The sequence below is a fragment of the Microtus pennsylvanicus genome, chromosome 13 (assembly GCF_037038515.1).
Source record: "Microtus pennsylvanicus isolate mMicPen1 chromosome 13, mMicPen1.hap1, whole genome shotgun sequence".
In the NCBI taxonomy this organism is placed as follows: domain Eukaryota; kingdom Metazoa; phylum Chordata; class Mammalia; order Rodentia; family Cricetidae; genus Microtus; species Microtus pennsylvanicus.
In genome coordinates this window covers 12,837,497-12,859,319 of record NC_134591.1, presented here as the reverse complement: position 1 = coordinate 12,859,319, position 21,823 = coordinate 12,837,497, and the positions used below count along the sequence as shown (strand labels likewise).

The 21,823-nt window shown below is 40.2% G+C and overlaps 1 protein-coding gene across 4 annotated transcripts in view; it reads right to left on the bottom strand.

The window, feature by feature from the left end:
* Window positions 1–16,637, bottom strand: part of Kdm4c (lysine demethylase 4C) — a 173,327-nt gene extending 156,690 nt beyond the window's left edge. Inside the window, exons 1-2 of one of the 4 annotated variants that reach the window (XR_012907586.1) lie at window positions 16,432–16,546; window positions 5,353–5,513 (exon numbers count right to left, since the gene is read on the bottom strand). Coding sequence is in view for 1 of the 4 variants with exons in the window: in XM_075947215.1 (XP_075803330.1) it covers window positions 5,353–5,496 (144 nt within the window). In the remaining 3 variants the exon portion in view is untranslated. Of the gene's footprint in view, window positions 1–5,352; window positions 5,514–16,431 lie in introns of all 4 variants that reach the window. The other 3 variants (XM_075947215.1, XM_075947216.1, XM_075947214.1) reach the window with 3 other exon arrangements.
* Between the last annotated feature and the right edge of the window lie 5,186 nt (window positions 16,638–21,823).

Sequence of the window (21,823 nt, the reverse complement as noted above, 5' to 3'; positions counted from 1 at the left end):
TTTGATACCAATGCTATGCATGGTATCATGCCAGTACCCGGAATGCTGGAATAATGAGGAATAATTAAAAGTTAAAGTCAGCCAATATTATATAACAGAAATTTAACAAAATCAAAACAAAAACAAACAAACAAAAAAAAAAAGGTGGGACTAAAGAGATGGCTCCGTGGTAAAGAGCACTGACTGCTCTTCCAGAGGACCCAAAGTACCCACTTGGTAACTCATAACTGTCTACAATCCCAGTTCCAGGGGAACAAGGCAAAACACCAACACACATTAACAACAATAACAAAAAAAAAAATGTAAGCCTAAATGTAAAAAGTGTTAGAGAGCCGGGTGGTGGGGGCGCACGCCTTTAATCCCAGCATTCGGGAGGCAGAGGCAGGCGGATCTCTGTGAGTTCGAGACCAGCCTGGTCTAGAAGAGCTAGCTCCAGGACAGGCTCCAAAGCCACAGAGAAACCCTGTCTCGAAAAACCAAAAAATAAAAAAAATTAAAAAAAAAAAAATTAAAAAGTGTTAGAGAAAAAACAAAATTAGATACCTGAAATCAAAATCACTACTATTGGAAGTATTCAGCTATTGCTTTCAAATAGTTAAGGTGAATCCATTTAATGTTGTTAAAAATACATTAATAAAGAACCTCAGTGTGCCTTTGTCCCCCCAGGGTAAGGCCCAAAGAAAAACATGTACATCTGTGTAATCTGGTTTTTTATCATGTAATTTGGTTTATTGGCATTCTGTACACTTCAAATTACTTCAACCTCCAGAACAAGAATGAGACTAGTCTAAACATAACTTATGTGAAAATGAAAATACAGCAGAAATGATTTTAAAAGCAGTTCAACTGTCATCCTAGTATAATATGACATTATTATAAAACATTGTTAATGAGCCTCAGGTTGAGGGAGGTATACACAGGGCTCAGGTGTGTTCGTAATTCTAATTAACTTTATTCTGTTACATACTGTCAGAAGCTTCATAGGTGTACTCAGTGTGCCTGCTGCTCCCTTATAAGGGTCGCTGCTGTTTCCTCTTCCTTACTAAACATGTCACCTTACTACTGAACAGTATACTAAACTCAGCTGACCAAGGGATGTTTTAAGTAACAAAAAGAGAGAAAACAAAACAAAGGGCTTCATTAAAAAGTCAAATAACGAACATAGTGTGGTGACACACAACCTAGCACTCAGAGATGGAGGCAGAAGGCCCAGGGAAGTTCAGAGGTCTCCAGGATATCTGAAATATATGATCTGTGTCTCAGAAAGAAAAAAGATTAGATGGTAGGTTTGAAAGTAGGAAAGGAGAATGGATAGATAGATAGATAGATAGATAGATAGATAGATAGATAGATAGATAGATAGATGATAGATGGATCAATAGACAGATCTGGCAAGAAAGGAAGGAGTGATCTCCAGCTTTTCTCGACGCAAATAAAGTCGAACTCTTGATAACCCATTACATATCATTACATATTCATGTGTTCCAAATGATTCTGAAAATATAGCACCTGCTCAAATGAAGAATGATCACCCACCTTTACCTCAAATGGTAATCTGGGAGTCCTGAGATGCAAAAACTGAAAAATCAAATTCTAAGCAACGTTTACATTTACTTATTCTATATATTGGTGAATGGAAGCATGGGAAATGTGCACATGCCACATAGCATAAATGTGGAAGTCAGAGGACAGCTACTGGCAGCAGTCACATAACAAATAACATAATGACTTTTGGGAACAAAATGCCACCAACAATGAAGAACTGGTTTATAAACAGCCTCCTCAAATATGGATCAGGTCATTCTGTATTCTAATACTTGCAGTCCTGAGGTTCTCTGTTCAGCTACCAATTGTTGTCCACACCATTTGACCTACAGAACAGATATGGAAAGTCCAGAAAAAAAAAAGGTTTCCATAATTTCAATGAAATGGGTCAGCCTACCAAAAGGCTCTGCCAGTCTCAAGCATTTATATAATGAAATAACTGTCTATAGAAAAACAAATCACAAATAATATCTATACATTAACAAACTGACCTGCAATTAAAACAAACAAAAAAGTACTCTAGGAAAAGTTTCCAATTAAGATATGTTGTGGATTATTACTTTAACTATATAAAGATGTGTTAGATTTGTTTACATTGTATTTGTTTAACAATGTAAAGGTGTTGTCTTGTCTGCCTAAGGCACCTGATTGGTCTAATAAGAAGCTAAATGGCTAGGCATAAGAGGGATAGGCAGAGTTGGTGGGCTGAGAGAAGGAAGAGAGAAAAGAGAATGAGGGAGAAAAAAAAGAGGGAGATATCCAGGGCCAGTCACTAGCCAGCAAGATACAGATTAGCACATACAGAATGAATGAAAATTAAAAAGCCCAGAGGCAAAACATAGAAGAGAAACAGGTTAAATTAAGTTATAAGAGCTAGCAAGAAATGAGCTAAGGCCAAGCATTATAAATAATAAAAAGTCTCCGTGTCATGATCTGGGAGCTGGTTGGTGACCTAAAAGAAAGCCTGCTACACAGATACATTTTTATTATATTCTGGAAGGCTACATCTCCTGAGACAGTAGCTCCTTCAAAGCTCTAAATATAATTTATGATCTAAACCTGCAACATAGTCTTTAGCACCTTGATGAACATTTCTATGACCCTAAGCACATTATTTATAATTATTTTTAAAGATATAATTACATATCTTTAAGAACAAGAATAAATGAACATCCTCACAGATCATTTTTCATTTTAACTGTTCTAAGCTACCAAGAGCTCCAGATAAGCACATTATTCCCAGTAGACTTCTTGTGGATATTTGCTCTGAACATCAAACTCATTTTTACATAGAAGCCAGTTTTTCAAACATTGTCTCAACTCAACATAGCAAAAGAACACTACAAGAAAACATTTATTACATCTTCCTTCCCAACTTTAATGGTTAACATTGATTGACAACTTGACAGAAATCACCTAGGAGACTGACCTAGATTGTGTCCCTAGACTGGGACTACAGAGATGTGTAGTCCCACCTCAAGTGTGGCTCAGATTTTGAACTTTACAAAAAGTAGAAAACAAAACAAAAAAAAAAAAAGTAGAAAACAATCTGAACAACAATATTCATCTCTCCCTGTTTCCATAATGTAGATGCAATGTGACCAGCTGCCTGATGTCCAGGCTACCATGATGTATCCTAAAACTGAGCATTCTAAAACTGAGTATCCTAAAACTGAGCCAGAAACCATTCATTCATGAAAATGTTTTGTCAGACTAAGCATAACTGTAAGCCCATCTTCACTTCTCATTGCAGGAAGAATAAACCCTGATGTTTATTCTTATTAAACTTGGTGGGGTGTGGTTCCAACACTTAGCAAGTATGAATCCAGCCTCGGCTACCTGTTGTGGAATATTATTTTGTGGTACTTTACATTTGTTTATGTTGTGGAACATTTGTTTGATGATGCAAAGATGTGTTGCATTGTTTTATGTTGCATTTCTTCACCTCTGTGTTACTTTGCCTGTCTAAAACACCTGATTTATCATCTAATTAGCAGCTGAAGGGCAAATAGCAAGGCAGGAGAAAGGATAGATACAGCTGGCAGTCAGAATAAATAGAAGGAGAAAAAGCAGGAACAGAAAACAAAGAAGATCAAGGAGCAAGAAAAAAGGGCTAGTTACACAGCCAAACACAGAATAAGAAGGAAAGAAAAGATATACAGAAATAGAAAAAAACAAAAGCCCAGAGTCAAAAGGTAGATGGGATAATTTAAGTTATGACAAGATGGCTAGAAATAAGCCAAGCTAGGGCAAAGCATTTATAAGAAAGAATAAGACTTTATGTATTTATTTATTTGGTAGCTGGGTGGAATGTCCCCAAAAGAGCCAAAAGGAGCAAAGAGTAAGAACAAGTTCCAACAGAAGTGAGCTACAGAAATGGATCGCTAAAAGCACTTGCTGCTCAATCATGATGACCAGAATTACGATTCTAGGACCCATATTGGGTAGCTGATAACACTCATAACTCCAACTCCAAATGATCCAAAGTTCTTTGTAGCTTACATAGCCAGTTAGTGGAAGTCAGAGGACAACCTAGGATGTGTATCCTCACCTCCTACCTCTACCCTTTTGACACAGTGGTCTTCTATGCCAGGCCAGATGGCCCACAAGCTTTTGAGGATCTTCCTGTCTTTATTTGCCACAGGAGGGCTGGGATTACAATAGACATCCTACTGGGTTCTGGGGACTGAACTTAGGTCCTCACAACTTGGGTGGCCAAATGTTTTACCCACTGAGCTACGGTTTCCCAGCCTAGATTCTTTCACTCTTAATATTTTTATCTCTAAAATAGAACCTTTATGGAGGCAAAGACTTGGTCCACTCTGTGTGCCCTCCACCAACACACTCTGGTACACAATAAGCACTTCACACTTGAACAAACAAAATAGCTAAGGTCTGGTGATATAACTCAGTGGTAAAAACACTTGCTATAGAAGCCTGACAATCAAGACTGAACTATATCAAGGTAGCAAGAGAAAACCAACTCTAAAGTTGTCCTTAGCCTCCATAGATGGGTTGTGGTTTGTCAGTACCAGACATCATACACCCACACCACATACAGTTTGATTTTTAAAAAAAAATAGGTAAAAAGGCAACTTGATAAAGAACACAGACTGTGGTTGCCTATGGGTGCAGTGACACTAGGAAACTGAAAATAACTATTTAAAATATATAGTTTCTGTTTGTGATGATGATAGGGTGGTGACCACCACACATCTAAGTGAATAAACAAACAAAAACACTGGATTACAAACTATAAATGAAGACACTGTATCTTACGTAAGTTACACTTCTACAAATTGTTGTTTTAAAGTGAGACAGGCATGGTAGGCAAGACTTATAATCCCATCATTTGGGAGGCCATGAAAGGACGGCCATGATTCAAAACAGTAAAACAAATAAAAAGAAAAAGTAGAAGCGAGGAACGGAACACAGAAAGGGAATCACCTTAACCTTCAATTTAATAGATGTTTTCTATGAGAAATGGATGAAAACTGATACATTCACAACTCTGGAAGCCTTGTTTTAAAAAAAAAGAAAGAAAGAGAGAGAGAGAGAAGACAAGGAGGAGGAGGAAGAGGAAAAGAAGAAACCACTATAGAACACACCCTAGCATAAAAAAAAATCCAAAGAGAAGTAAGATAAATAAATATTCTTTAAGAAAATTAAGTGTTCCAGTTGGATTAACAAGCATAGCAGACACATTCCACTGAAAGAAACAAATAACAACAACAATAACAACAACAAAACTAAAAATATAATTTAAACTCAAATGATACTTTTTTTGTGACTAGTCTGAGTAATCACCTTCGCAAGACCTGCTCGGTGAGCTCCTTTAGACTCCATGTATGCGAGGTATTTGTTGAACTCCCGGAACTCCTCCATGGAAGGTCTGAAGGTCATTATCTTACAGCTGGGATTCAGAGGACTCTCCACCTCCACCACCTCCATGGTGGCTACAGACGTCTCTGCAGAGAAAATGTGACTGTTAACAACGAATTACTGAAGCTGTGCTTACCGGTGGCCTTCACCAACATAGCATGTGTCTACCAAAGGAAAAGGAACTCTTCTTTTAGTTATTGTCCATTCCTTCCCACCTCTCTGAGACTTTCAGGTCTTTTCCTGGCCTCAGGTGGCTGCCAGACATGTTCCTATCCTGGGTATAGAATCACAGACCTGACTATACTGCTGACCTCAATGAAACCTTTCCAAGTAAAAATGAATTTTCTGGAAGTGCAGTCTCTCACAGATGTACAAGTTCCACTATCTTACTCACACATGCACATATATAAAAGCCTAAGATGTACATTGCACGGAAAATGTTCATCATACCTAGCACAGAGCTGAAGTATGCTTTCATCTTTTTATAGCATGCTTTTCTTTTTTTTTATTTATTTATTTATTTATTTTTAAATTTATTTATTTATTAAAGATTTCTGTCTCTTCCCCGCCACCGCCTCCCATTTCCCTCCCCCTCCCCCAATTAAGTCTCCCCCCAGCCCGAAAAGCAATCAGGGTTTCCTGTCCTGTGGGAAGTCCAAGGAACCCCCACCTCCATCCAGGTCTAGTAAGTTGAGCATCCAAACTGCCTAGGCTCCCACAAAGCCAGTGCGTGCAGTAGGATCAGAAACCCATTGCCATTGTTCTTGAGTTCTCAGTAGTCCTCATTGTCCGTATAGCATGCTTTTCTATGATAATTTACAAACCAATCACATGACAAAACCACTAGAAACTAGGCTAAAGTACTGAGGACAGAAAATAGGAATAGGAGCACCAGAGGAGCTTACTCCGCTAAGAAGGGACATTTATTGTGCGAAAATTAAGTCCTGAATTCAAACTCCAGCATCCATGTTAAAAGTCAAACATGGCATGTTTTGTAACCCCAGCATTGTGGGAGAAGGCAGGGATAGAAGGATCAAAGGATTTACTGGCTGCCAGCCTAACTCCAGGTTCAGCTAAGAGATCCTGTTTCAAGGAAATAAGGTGGAACATAATATCACAAGACACCTGATGTCCTTCTATCTGGTCCCTTTCTTTGTATAGTCACACAAACTCTTACAAACACCACATGCATAGAAATACATAACACGCACAATAAAAAATAATCGCAAGACTTTCATTTTATATAGCAAACTTATAATTCTTTAGGAGTCCTTGCAAAACAATCGTGGACTCATCTCAGGCATCCACAGAATACTGGACCCTTTCCACAGGAAATCAGAATTCAAAGATATTCAAATCGGTCACATAAAGTTGCTTACTGCTTGCATATAACCTACATACATCTTCTCTACCCTTTAAATCATTTCTAATACTACCTAATATAATGTAAAGGCTAAATGACTAAAGCAACTTGGAGAGAAAAGGATTTATTTGGCCTATACTTCCATATCACAATTCATCATCAAATGAAGTCAGGATAGTATTTCAAACAGGGCAGGAACCTGAGGCAGGAGCTAAAGCAGAAGCCATTGAGGAGTTCAGCCTGCATTTTTATAGAACCATGGACCACCAGCCCAGTCACGACAACAATGACAATGGGCTGGGCCCTCTGCCATCAATCACTAATTAAGAAATGCCCCACAGGCTTGGCTACTGCCAACCTTATGGAGACATTTTCTTGAGGCTCACTCCCTTAACCTGTGTCAAGTTGATATAGAACTTTCCAGCACGGGGAATAAACTTAAATGCAAATATAATTTTTCTTTTTGAGACCTCTAATAAAACCCTGACTGGCCTTGAATTTGTTATGTAGTTAAAAATGACCTTGATCATCTGATCCATATGCCTATACCTCCCACACTGTAGGATTAAAGGCACGTGCACACAAGGTTTATGTAGTGATAGGAATCAAACACAAAGCCTCTAGGCAAATACTCCATCAACTAAGCTACATTCTTAGTCAGATGTAATTTTTTACAACCCCTTTGGTGTTTCAATACATTGATCCAGAAATCTCAAATACAGAAAGCCAAATGTACTTTACCCTCTAACAGTATTTAACCTAACCTTCTCAAACAAGCTAAACTCTTTGTGACTTCAAATATTCCTCCCCTTGAAGTAGCCTGTCTGCTTCCTACTTTTGGTAATACAGCACTGTCCAATATAGGACTCAATGGGCCACCCCCTGCTCCATCTCCTTGTCTACACACACACTATATACAGCAGCTGCCTCTCCCAATGCTGGCACTTTCCCACTAGCCATTGAGCTATCTAGTCCTGAAAAGAAAGGCATGCTGGAAATATCAGGAGACTGGAGAGGAAGCTCAGAAGTTAACAGCACTTGCTATTCTTACATAGGACCCTGGTTCAAATCTCAGCACCCACACAGTGGCTAACAACCATCTGTAGGAATGTATGTGATATATACATACACATACATACATACATACATACATACATATACACACCCCACATATATATATACTCTTACAAATGAAATAAATCAGAAAAAAAGAAGTGTCAAATATTAAAAAGTCTTTACATAAAATGGCACATTTGGGAAAAGGAAAACAATTGTTCTAAACAAGAGAAAAGTTACTCAGAAAACAGATTAGCCAAGGGTGATAGAATACACCTATAATCTTGGTACTTGAAAGGCAGGCAGAGGGAAGAGGATTCACACTTCAAAAGTCAGCCTGTTTTATATACCAAACTCTAGGTGAGGCAGCTACACAGTCCTATCTCAAAAACAAAAAGCAAAACAACAAACAAGACTCATTTGCTTCACTAGCAAAATAAATAAATGCCAGCAGAAAACTCTAAGCAGCCTACAAAATATTTGTGTCAAAACATACTTGGTACATGAAATGAAACATTCCTTTTCTTTTGACCAAAGTATAGGAGTAGCCTTGATTTCTCTGAGCAGAGGAAGCAGTCACTGAAGAAATTGAAAATGCAGCTAGCCATTCAACAAACAATGACTGAATTACTAACTTTAGTTCCACAAGCATTCAGAGTACAGAACAGTCCTGTCACTAATGGAATAACACACACAATAAGTAAATAATGTTAATGCAAAAAATGCACATCTCATTTTAAGAAAAGAAAAAAAAAGCAGTTTTCATTTTAAGGAGAATAAGAGAGAGCAAGAGATGGCTTATTCTGAAGCAATTTTGACTGGTTTTGTCCCAGGGAAGCACAGATTTAAGTTACTCCAAATTCCATGGTCCAACATGAAAGCAGTTTCATGGAGTCTTATAGTTTTACAGAACAAAGACTTATAAATCAAGGCAAGTTGAAAACAAATTGGTGGGATTTGCTAACATTCTTATCCATTAATTAGAGGAAACTAAGTTAACAGCTTCCAAAAGGTTTTTAATTACTAGTCACAAGATGTTAGTTCTGGTACAAATGGCTACCGGGTGCAGAGGACTCCACAATAAGGGAGCTGCTACCCTCTAGACCTGCAACATTCCAACCTCTCTACAGCATTGAAATTCTAATCAGTCTCCGCAGACAAAGCTGCTTTTCAGGCATTCTGATTCACAATAGTAAGTACTAAGGAGATGCCTACAAGGATAGTTCCTGTCTCAATGGAGGAAAAAGAAGGCCTTTCAGAAAAATAAAACTCAGGAGATGCCTGAAAAAGAGAAATAAATAGGTATGTATATGGAAGATAGCTATTTCAGACAAAGGAGAGTCTCCTTAGGCTCTTTTCTTTAAGAGATAGTAAGGAGGCAAATATAATTAAAAGCAAGACAGAGAGGGTGAAAAAGAAAAGACTAGAATAGGAAATTTGCAGTTTATCTTAGTATGCCAGGAAATAATTTTGGACTTCTTCCATTTAACCTTTGCAGTTCCCAAACCCAAACGTCTTTTCATACCATTCACTGAGTAATAGCTCTCTAAGTTACCTATTCTGGGAAAAGTGAGGTAGAAAAGTGATCTCAGTCACATTTTGATTTCTTATTACTGTATAAGAAAAAAGAATGAAGGAAAAAAAGAAGTGAAATAAAGAGAGGCTGAAGGAGGGGGAGCACAAAGGAGACAATTTATCAAAATCCAGGTGAGAAAGAATAAAGGCTTGTATCCATGGTGGGCAGTGAGATGCAAGTAGGTTGCCTATTAGGTACAATCTGACGAAAATTCCATGACAAAATGGAAAAAGGAATAAAAGTCAACATTTCTGGAGATGTAGCTCAATGAGGTAAGATAATTGCCTAGCATTCACCAGGATTGAGCCCCAGCACTGGTTGGGGAGCGGGGCGGGTTGGAGGGTGAAGGGAGTAGCTCTGGACATTAGCAATAATTCCAACACCTAAAGCACTCTGGAGGCTGAGGCGGGACAATCGTCAATTCAAGACCATCTAGAGCTGGAAAGCAAAACCATGCCTGGAAAAAAACAAAAACAGTGGAGAGGGGTACAAGTACAGTAGGACATTCCTATATTCCCTGCACTAGGGAAAATGAGGCAGGAAAATCACAAGTTCAAGATCAGCCTGAGATACACTGAGTTCAAGATCAATATGGACAATAAGACCCTGTCTTCGGAAAACTGGAGAAAAAGAAGGGCCAGGCCAATAAACTCACCTACTCTGGAGACTTAAGCAGGAGTTGGAAGCTACGTAGTTAGTGGGCTATATAGTGAGTGCCACAGTAGCCTGTGTCACACAGAAAGACAAAACCCTGGCACAAATTGCTTCAACACAAGAATATAAAATTTGGGGTAATCTAAATCTGTGGTCACTCAAAATGGCTACAGAATAAACTACCTCTTATTCCCTTTAAAATGAAAATTGTCGGTTTTTGCCTCGACGGCATCCCATATCCAATAAATGTTTTAGAACAATGTACATATTACTCTTTTTTAATGTATATAGAATATACCACCCAGCAAAAATTAACAGTACAAATAATGGGCCTTTATCCCATTTGCAATCACTACTGCAAAATCTCACATATATTAATCAATAGATTCATCCAAATAAAAGAAGCTATTTGACATATACTTCACTCTTAGACACTAAATTCTGTTCTCTAACAATTAGTTTAATTTCATTATCAAAAAATTTCATGTAAACAACTAATAGTAATCTCATGATACCATACCCTAAAAAACTCTAGAAGACACGAGACTCAAAAGAATTTTTTGATTAATTCATGGCTAAACTAAAATATCAAAGTTATTAAAAGTTATAGGAAGTAAAATTGAATAAACAAACAAAAAAAGAGGATGGAAAGATGGCTCAGTAGTTAAAAGTACTGACGGCTCTTCCGGACAGCCCAGGTTCAATTCCCAGCACCCACACAGAAATTCATGACTATTAACTCCACTTCCAGGGAATCTGACACCCTGGACATTCAGGCAGGTAAAACACCAATGTACATGAAATAAAAACAAATCATTTTTTAATTAAAAAAAGAAAAACTAATAGTGATGACACACCCAAACCACTACCCTGTGACAAGTTCTGGCCACATAGCCCACAGAACACTGTACTTGAGAGTCTTCTGATTTAGCCCACCCAAGTGCTGAGATTACAGGATAAGACACCCATCCTACACATCAGCTCTGAAGGCTTTTCTTTTTCTTCCTTTTATTTCCTGGACTTTCTAAAAGACATGAATTTTTATTATGTCTAATATTTATTATTTTATGGATTTTAAATCTTTTCTCCTCTTCACAAGTGTAACCATGATTCACAGAAGAAAATTTAGAAGATGCACACAGAGCAACAATTTACCAACCACTTCATTAGCAAAAGTAATAACCACTATTAATGGCTATGGGGAAGGAAGAAAACAGAGTAACTGTTTAAGACTTTAACAAACCTACTTCATGGCAAATGTGCAGGATTAAAGAGAAATTGACTTAAAGAGACAACAACTCCAACTGAACAGTTGGCTTCTTTTCTTTTGTTTTTGTAGCCCAGGCAGTCCCTGAGATAAATCTAATTTGAGCTGTAACTCCTTATCCTCCTGCATCTACCAACGCATGGCTGGGATTACAGGCCAGGAATGTGCACTCAACTACCCTCAATTCCAGCAGAGCTTTCAGAAAGGGGGTGAGGTAGTTAAATTGAATAAACAGTGAAGTATAAAACAGAGTAGCACTGAAATCAAAAGGAGTAAGAACAAAGTATCAAACCCTCCTTAGAACTAAGGAAACAAATGAGTGTAATGAGAAATGACCAGGTGATCAAAACTACAGGCTGGTTCATTGTCTAGAAGGTGGAGCAAGGAGGATAAACTTCTTAAAGGGATTATTCTGACTGCATGGATGGGATTAGACCCAGCTAGCATGGAATATGAAAAGCAATGCCTTTTCAGTGTGTCAGTTAATTTCAAGAGGCTTTGGAAGCCGGGTGATTTGAAAATAAAATGAGTTATCGCATTGAGTCTGTCTAACTCTAATTAAACATCAAACATGAAGGAAATTATGAATTATGTGTCAACTCCCTGTCCAGACTGTTCCTGTTAATCTTGTTTCATTGAACACTAGTATTTTAAATTTATATTTAGGATGCACAACATTCTCTATAGCCGTAAAAACAAAGATACACATTGCATGTATAAAACCCTAGGTTCTATCCCCAATACTACAAAAAAAAAAAAAAAAGGAAAAAAGGGGGGGCAATGACTTTACACAAAATCAAATAAGAAACAGCAGTGAGAGGAGAAAGGAATGGTGGCACAAGCCTTTAACCCCAGCACTCTGAAAGGAGAGGCAAGCAGTTCTCCAGGAATTCCAGGCCAGCCTGGTGGACACAGTTTCAGATCAACCAGAACTACAAAGTGAGACCTGTTCCCCCAAAATAAGTAAATAAACAGCAGAATTGAGGCAGATTGATTCTCAGCTTCCTGGGGAACCTCCACACTTAATTCTATAATGGCTATACCAGTTTGCACTCCCACCAGAATGAATAATCCTTTCCTGTCAGCATGTGTTGTCATTTTACTGATCTTGGCTATTCGGGCTGAGTTAAGATGAAATATCCAAGTAGTTTTAATTTGCATTTTCTTATGAAGATATGTTTTCGTTCTTCTACATGCAGCCATCCGGTCTAACCAGCACCATGGTTAAAGATACTTTCTTTTCTCCGGTGTGTATTTCTGGCTTCATTATCTAAGTTCAGGAGTTCACATGGGTATGGTATTATGTCTGGATAATCAATTCTATTCTTCTGAGTAATATGTCTGCATTTATAACAATATCACGTTGTTATTATTACTAAATTTGTAAAATAACTTGGAATCAGGAATGGTGCTACCTCCTTGCATATATCCAAAAAACTCTACATCTTACTAAAAAGATACCTGCTTATTCATGTTCATTGCTGCTCTATACATAATACCCTGAAATTGTAAGCAGCCTACGTATCAATAAACTATTGGAATGCATAATGAAAATGTGTTACATTTATACAATAAATAGTATTCAGTTGTTAACAATAAAATATAGTGTTATGGAGAAATAAAGGGGAAGGAAGAATAGGAAGACCAAATTGGTAGGGAAATGGAAGGGCAGAGTAAAAGAGGGACTATGGAGAAGAGCACTGAAGGCCTTTTGAAAAGCCATATAGAATCCTACTTTAGAAGTTTCCTAAAAAATATACACCTATGAAAGTAATCTAAATGGAATCATCATATAGTAAAGGAGACAACACTCCAACTACATATCGGATGCCACAAATTCCCATTGCTGGGAATCGGTTACATCTTTTTGAGTCAATAACCAAATGGGCCCCATAGACATGCCTGCAAAACATCACAGACTGGGGCTGGAGAGATGGCTCAGTGGTTAAGAGCACTCACTGACTGCTCTTAGGAGGAACTATGTTGTATTTCCAGCATCCACATGGCAGCTCACAACTGTCTGTGACTGCAAGACACAGACTCACACAGACATACATGCAGGCAAAACACCAATGTACATAAAATAAAAATAAATTATTTAAAAAAAAAATCACAGGTTTTTGCCAAAGCTATTGGTTACTCATCAGTTACTTCTGTTATCAAACGCGGAAAAATTGATCTGGTATCCTCTACTGCCTAGGATTCATGGTGCTGAAAGGTACTTTGCATGCTGCCAGAGAAGAAAAGTAATCATCAATATCACCCATTTCCAAACCCTGTAACCTACAACAGTAACCTGACTGCAAGATAGACTAGTGTTACTGGAGTAACCAACCACTCCATGAGATGGAACCCATAAATGACATGGCTTAAGTGGTCAAACACTTGAAGTAAGTCATGGACATGGGAGAAAATGTACTACTGTTTTCTGCTAAAGGAACATTGCATAAAATGACTGCTAATGACATATCACTATACCCACAGATACCTCACTGAACCCTCATCAGAAAAGGTGCTTGCAGAAGACAGTCATTAACCCAGAGACCTACAACTGGGCAGTGTGCAAAGAATCAAAGACTTCGGAGCACTCAGGATAAAGGGAATATCTTCACCAAACTCCTCCACCCCCAAGTTTCAAGAATCTATACGAAGAGGAGGTAGAAAGACTGTTTAAGAGTCAAAGCCATTGAATTGCCCAAGGAAACAGCATCTTCCAGGCACAGCAGGAATGACAGACACATGTGAACTCATAGACACTGTGGCACCACACACAAGTCTGTATAGGTTCAAGCTAGATGAGGTCTCCCCCCCAACACACACTGAGAAGAATAAGTGGACACAGACTCCCAGCCCTAAGCAAGAAGCTATTTGCAAAGGGAAATTCAAAGTCAGTTTTCTCCAGGGCAGGCCTCAGGCCCAGAAGTAGTTGGCCACAATAAAAAAGGAACCCCCCTCTTCTCTCTGTCTCTGCCTCCCTCCCTCCATCCATCCCTTGGCACCCCTCTGTGTGTGTATACATTTTTTGTTTGGGTCGTGAATTTTTGGACTTACTGTTTTTTGTTTTGATTTTTGGTTGGTTGGTTGGTTGGTTTGGGGGCATGGAAAAAGAGACAAAACACAAAGTATGTAGAGAGGTGGAGAGGATCTGGAAGGAGTTGGTGCAGGGAAAAACATAACCAAAATATATTTATGAAAAAATTTAAATAAAAAAAATAAGAAATGGTACTTATAGGAGGACTAAACATTAATATATAATATAAGAAAATCTTTAAAGACCTTCATTACATATTGAACTTAATGGCAGTACAAAATTTTATCATTTAACTTTTAATAAATAATAATAAGTAAATATTAAAGGCATAACTGCAAGCAGTAAGGATTTAGAAAGTAGCTTGGTGGAGTGCGTGACTTCAGCACCTCGCTTTGGAGTCAAACAATGGTAACCCCTACCTGCAGGAAGTAGTTGACAGAAGGTTCCTGAATTCAAGGTCACCCACCAACCCAGGTGGGCTAAGAGAGACAGCCTTGCCCAAGACAAAGGGAAAGGACACAGGGGCTAAGGTAGTAATTAAGTACATTTTCTAGTAAAACAATGCAGTCCTGAGTTATATTTTGTTGTATTACCGATTCTGTGGAGAGCTGTAAACATTAGGGTGTAAACTCGTAATGCTAAAATGGGAAGGGCCTAAAATTCCTGAACAACGTGGCTGTACGTAACAAAACAAGGTATGGAAGGTTACTAGGTCAACAAGCTTCAGAAAAACTTGAGTAACCACGCTACTTAGTTTTAAAAAAAAGAAAAGTCGAACTTTTTTCTCTTTTCTTTTTCTCCAGTCTTAGAAATTGAACCTAAGGTCTTCGAATACTAAGCATTCACCCTATCATTTGAACTATATCCCAGCCTGGGACCGTAAATTTTTTAGAGAGTAAATAGTCAGTAGTAGTGCAGAAATGTGAATGTGAACACCAAGAATCCCTGCACTGGAGAGACAGAGGCAGGTAGATCTTCTTGAGCTCCAGGCCAGGTACCATGAATTCAGGTCGGAAAGGACTACGAATAGTAAGACCCTGACTACAAAGGCAAAATAAATAATTTTTTTTCAGCCACTAATTTTTAAGCACCACGCTCTCAATTAGCATATTAATCACGTTGCCATAGAAACCGTGGCTCCCCCCCCCCCCCGCTCTTAAGTGTAAAATTCAAGTGGGTGAAATAGGGCAAAGATTGGTGCCAACCTAAGCAGACCGAGCCTATCAGAAGCTTCTCCCGGGAACGGACAGCAAGTCTAACTCAAGCTTTCTAAGCAGTGCTGGGTAAATTACCAAGTGTGAATGACTGTATTGAGTGAAGGAAAAAAAAAAAAAGTTTGCCAAGTCTTCTTTGGGAACACCTAAGCAAAGGCCGTGCGAGCGAGGCTGCTGGGCTCAGGCACACCGACGGCAGCCTCCTGGGTTCACGACGAAAGCAGCCGAACTGAGCGTAGCTGCTCCCACTGCTGAGCAGAGAGAACAGCAGGTTCCAGCCCGGGCAAGCCCGCCTGCCTTCCCCGCGCCATTCCCACCGCACACCACGTCCTGTGCCTGGCAGTTCACACGCCACATCGTACCGCATCTATTAAGCGCCCACTGTTTACCCCGCATCCTGGCTCCTCCAGGAACTGCACAAGAAATGGTCTCAAGAAGGAGGCCAGAAAAACGCATAAGGTCATCTGCCAGGGCCAAGCACAAACCCGAGTGGGGGTGGGGGGACCGGGGGCTACCTGCTACCTCGCGGGTCCGAGCAGAGCGACCCACGGGAGGCCCGGAGGGGCCCAGGCCAGGCCTGCCCGGCGTCGGCCGCAGACGGGTCGGTCGGCGCTGCAGACCACCCAGGCGCGGCAGTCCGAAGCAGCGCCGCCTCGGTTCGGCTCCCGGGAGGCCGGCGAGCGAGTTCCCGAACCCGGGGGCCCAGAAGGGGCTGTCACGGCCGCCTCCTCCCTCCCAGCTGACGGCCGTGCACGGCGGAGCGCCCAGGCCTGTGCCGCTGCCCTGCCGAGGCCGGCCGAGGCCGCCACTCTTTCCGCTCCGGGCGGAGCGAGAAGCGGTTACCTGCGCCGCGGGCGGAGGCCCGGACACCACCCGGCAGAAGAGAGGAAAGTGCGGCCTCCCCCGAGGCTTTTGGGATCTTTGGAAGACTTGTTCCGCACTGGGTGACAGCTGTTCGCTGCGCACGCGCACGGGGCGCCACCGCGGAATCCCTCCGCCGCTCCCCGCCCTCCCGGCTCCGGGGTGGGCAGGAGGCTGTGCCCGACGCGCAAGCCGCACAGCCCGGCTTCCCCTGCGAGTGCTGCACTCGCCCTCACGTGACCGCTGGGCCGGGCGCTCTCGGGGTCACGTGGGCTTCTAAACTGTTTAAAGGTACCCAGTACCTTTGAGCTGAGACTTCCGCTCCCTGCTTAGCCTAAGGTTTCTGCCGTGTATTTCCTGCTCCTTGGGGACAGGCTCGTCTTCTTCCTCAAAGGAGAAAAACACTGGAAAAGCAGAAGGAGCAGGTGCACAGATTTTCCCCGGAGTACTGCCTGCCTAGACTCTGCACACGGGTCTATGGCAACCGTCGGCACAAGAACGACTGACCGACTTTTATACAGAGAAACTCTGTTTTGAAAAGACAAAAAAAAAAAAAAACTGTCAAAGCGAGCTGGATCTTGTGGCAACAAGTCTTTGTAGTACCAGCGCTTATCCTTTGGATCGCTGTGAGTTCAAGGCCACACTTGCTATAGCTCAGTGGAGCTACTTAGTTAGAGCCTGTCGTAAAAAGAAATAAAGTAGCAGATCTAGGTTAAAAACAAAAAGAAATAAAGTAGCAGATCTAGGCTAAAAACAAATGAAGAGATATGACAGATCTTGGGCTTTAAAAAAAGGAAAGGAAGAAAATTCAACTTTAAAGGGCCTTACAGGAATGCGTGTGTGTGTGTGTGTGTGTGTGTGTGTGTGTGTGTGTGTGTGTGTGTGTGTGTGTGTGTGTGTGTGGTGTGTGTCTGTGAAGAAAAAAATGACATGATGTTTTAATTAATTTTTTTCATTTGTTTTGCAACCACACCCGCAGTTTCTCCTCCCTCTTCCCTTCTGTTCTCTACCCCGGATTTTTTCGCTTAATCTAAATAGAATATGTATGGCCAGTCGGGAAGTAAGCAAAGGGAAAAGAAAAGGGACTAAAGAGAGCTGTATGCTAGGTTAGACTGGAAGTCTGATACCGTAGAATAAAAAGCCTGGCGACCTGACCTCCAAATCCCTCAGACTTGTAAAAACATAATGCTGCACAGCATTTGTTCAACAGCGCAAATTAAATTCTCCAATTTTTAACTAGAATTTTCCACTCTTTTTTCCTGAATTCACTTGACATTTTTTCTTTTTTTTTTTTTTTTTTTACATTTTTTCTTTTTTAATTTAAATTGTTTTCATATTGCGTACCAACCCCAGTTCTCCCTCCCTCCCCTTCTCCCGCCCCCCACCTCCCCCATCCCATCCCCCATCCACTCCTCAGAGGGGTGAGGCTTCCCTTGGGGAGTCAAGAAGGCTGGCATACCATCACTTAGCATTTTTTAAAATAATACACAAAGGCCCCAAGTTACAATTTAAAGAAAGGAGAAACTAATACTAACAACACTGTCTCTCTTTTTTAGAGACAGTGTTTCTTTTTTGAAACAGAATGTTTCTATGTAGCAGTGATAGCTAACTTTGTCAACTTGACCACACCTCACATCAACCCAAGCAGCAGGCAAACTTGTAAGGAATTTTTCTCCCTTGGATCATTTGAAGTGGGGGCACCCGGTTCAAATCTGGTCAGTCCATATAAAGGAAAAAGAAACCTGTTGCTTTTTTGCCTGCTTGCCTTCTTGCTGATTAGACCATCTATCCTGCTGCTGAGGCATTAGAACACACTTATTCAGGATTTCCACAAAGCCTGAAGACCAGCGGACATGCCCAGCTTTATGTACTCTCAATTACCAGATTCTTGGTTCAGGAGACTAGCCTGGAAGTCACTTTAATATATAGCATATATTAATATATGCTATATATTAAGAGCACACACACACACACATTCATTCATTCATTCATTCATTCATTCTGTCAGTTAGGTTCCTTTAGAGAATCCCGAATAATACAGTCAGCCATGTTGGCTTTGGACTCAAGGTGAGCCTCTTGCATCAATCTCCCAAGTACTAGGTATACAGTCGTGAGCCACAGGTCTAGCACCTCCCAATTCTTAAAATGCTCTTTTGCCTGTAAATTAATCCTATCACTGAACTTGTGAGTCACAGACTGTTCTGAAACTGGATCTGACCACCTGCTCTCAATAAACAAACTAAAAGGGCAAAATTAAAAATGGAAAACAGAGAAAATAGATTTATTTGATTTATTGGGAAGAGGGACAAAGAGATTCAGTGAATCCCCAAAGATCTCTAGAATCCTGAACTGAGATTAAAATTTAAATAGTGAGCCAAAGATATGCACATCTAAGCAGTCCCAGTCAAGACATGGCCCCACCCACCATTGTCTGAGCTTCACTCTTAACCAGTAAGGCAGGCTGGCAAGTGGCTAAAACTATAACATTTCTTTCCAAGAGGTAAGACACCCACCTCCCCTACCACTACCCACCCCTACTCCCGGTCTGGTGTCTTTTCCTGATCCTAGCACGAGATTCCCATTTCTTTAAGGTCCATTGTTTCAATAATTTGAAACTTAGATTGAGAGACAGTCTCCTTTCTGTCTGGCCTATTCCTCTCCCTTGAAACACTACTTCCCTTCCTAAGGTCACCAAAATAAATAAATAAATCTGCAAGAAATGTCCCTAACTGCTGCCTTAGGTGTCTCCAATGTGGCTAGGACCTGAAGAGACACAAGAAGCTATGCGTTTCTATTTCCCTTCCCTCCCGTACTGTCCAATCCCATCCACTGATATCCACCAGGTAATGGTAATAATGGTCCAAATTGCTCTATAATTGCCCCAGAAGTTCCCTGTCTTTTTTCATGGCCCCTCTGACAAAGTACCATCCTCATCCAAGGTTCCAAACATTTCCCTGAGTGCTTCCTCATGAACAATAGAGATAACCTTTTTAAAAGGGAGAAGAGGGAAAGATTTGTTTTTGGAAGGCTGTAAACCAGGAAATTGTTTTCTATTGTGAACATTTCTTCATGAACTGTATTCCAAATGCACGTGTGGAGAGTTGGCATCCTTAGCCAGTCTCTGCAAGCCTTGCATCCTCCTTATAAAATTACATTCTGAAGGTCAAAGTTTAAAAAACCAAACCCAAGCCGGGCGATGGTGGCGCACGCCTTTAATCCCAGCACTCGGGAGGCAGAGGCAGGCGGATCTCTGAATTAGAGACCAGCCTGGTCTACAGAGCTAGTTCCAGGACAGGCTCCAAAGCCACAGAGAAACCCTGTCTCGAAAAACCAAAAAAAAAAAAAAAAAAAAAAAACAAAAAACCAAACCCACATCAACATTTCATTAACATCTAGAATAGTGGTTCCCCATCTTCCTAATCTTTGACTCTTTAATCCAGTTCCTCATGTTATGGTGACCCCAACCATTAAGTTATTTTGTTGCTACTTTATAACTGTAATTTTGTTACTATTATGAATTTTAGTATCTGAATGCAGGATATTTTATATTCTGCCACTGTGGGGTCGCAACCCACAAATTGAAAACCATAGATCTAGAGCAATTTTCCTTATTTTCATGTGTTACACAATTTTCAACAATTTCAACATGTTGGGACAATGTAGTGTTGGTTGTTAGCAATCCCTAAGCCAGGTATTTTAGCTAAAGGGGAGATTTCTATAGAATTCTCAACTTTTCTTTAATATCTTCTGACATTACTAAGGCTTTTGTTTGATTCTATTTTGGCTTTGATTTATTGTTGTATTGAGCATTTTATGTAGTTCAGGTTAGTCTAAAACTCTAAATCGTGTAGGCTAATCTTGAACTCCTGATCCTCTTGCCTTTGCTTCCCAAATGCTGGGATTACAAGTGTGGCCCACCACAACTGGTTTGTTTTTTATTCAGTTGCTTCCAAATGCTAATATGCTGTGGAATGTCCAACATTGTTATGCTAGCATAGGCCTCTTTATTCTTTAGTTCATTAGCTATCTATTTAGTTAATATCTATTTAGTATATTTATTTTATACTAAAAAAATAAACAACTAGCTTCAGGGAAGACACTGTGGGACTGATTCCTGATTGACAGACTAACAGCTCACTTTCAATACTTCTTCAAGGAAACCACATGTGAATTGGGTCTAAGTTTGTTAATATAATTCCTTTGGTTTATTTGTGACAGAGCCTACTCTAGTTTAGGTGATCTTGAACTTGCTATGTAGCTAATAACATTCTTTTTTTTTTTTTTTTTTTGGTTTTGGTTTTTCGAGACAGGGTTTCTCTGTGGCTTTGGAGCCTGTCCTGGAACTAGCTCTGTAGACCAGGCTGGTCTAGAACTCACAGAGATCCGCCTGCCTCTGCCTCCCGAGTGCTGGGATTAAAGGCTTGCGCCACCATCGCCCGGCTGCTAATAACATTCTTGAAAGTCTGTGCCTACCTCTCAAATTCCTGGGGCTACAAGTATGTTCTGCCACTTCCAGCTCAATGTATAGAAATGCCTTGTTCCAAAATTTGCTACTAATAAGATTCCGCTCCCTACAAAGTGGCATGATGTTGACTGAGCACTGACAACTTTTTCTTACATCGACAAACTTGGAGATGAGGTTATGGTTGCAAGTCACTCGGGTACCCACTAGACAAGTGAACTTGACTCTGGAAACTGACATGGTATAAAAATATCTTCTGCTGTCCTTTGTTCTAGTTTCTTGTTATTTAATAACCACAAATAATTGTTTTGCTGGGATAGTCAATGTCTGGAGTGAATGTTTTGAGGTTCTTGGTCTCTTTTTCAAAGAGCTGAAACAAGGGCACAAAGAGACTGCAAAACCGAAAAGAAACTTTATCCAAAAGTAAAGCAATAGAATGGATCAAAGTAACTGTCAAGAGTGACAGTGGGGCACAAAAGTGAGAGAATGCTCCGGGGTCCCAGCTACTAACTGGGGCTTCTTTTTATGGGGTCCAAAGAAAGGAGGGGCTGGTTACTAAGAGGTATAACATAGGCAGGTCTCCATTTTGATTGACACATTTGAAGTATGTGTCACTCTACTCTCTATTGTTCATGTTTTTCACTCTTAGGACATTTTGTATTATTACACACTCATCTAAAATTAGTTCACGTCACATCAGCCTCTTTACCATCATATCCTACCCAGTTATAGCTAGGAATACATTTAAACAGAAACTATCTCAATTTGATGAAGGTTTCTTTTTTTAATATTTATTTATTTATTATGTATACAATAGTCTATCTGTATGTATGTCTGCAGGCCAGAAGAGGGCACCAGACCTCATTACAGGTGGTTGTGAGCCACCATGTGGTTGCTGGGAACTGAACTCAG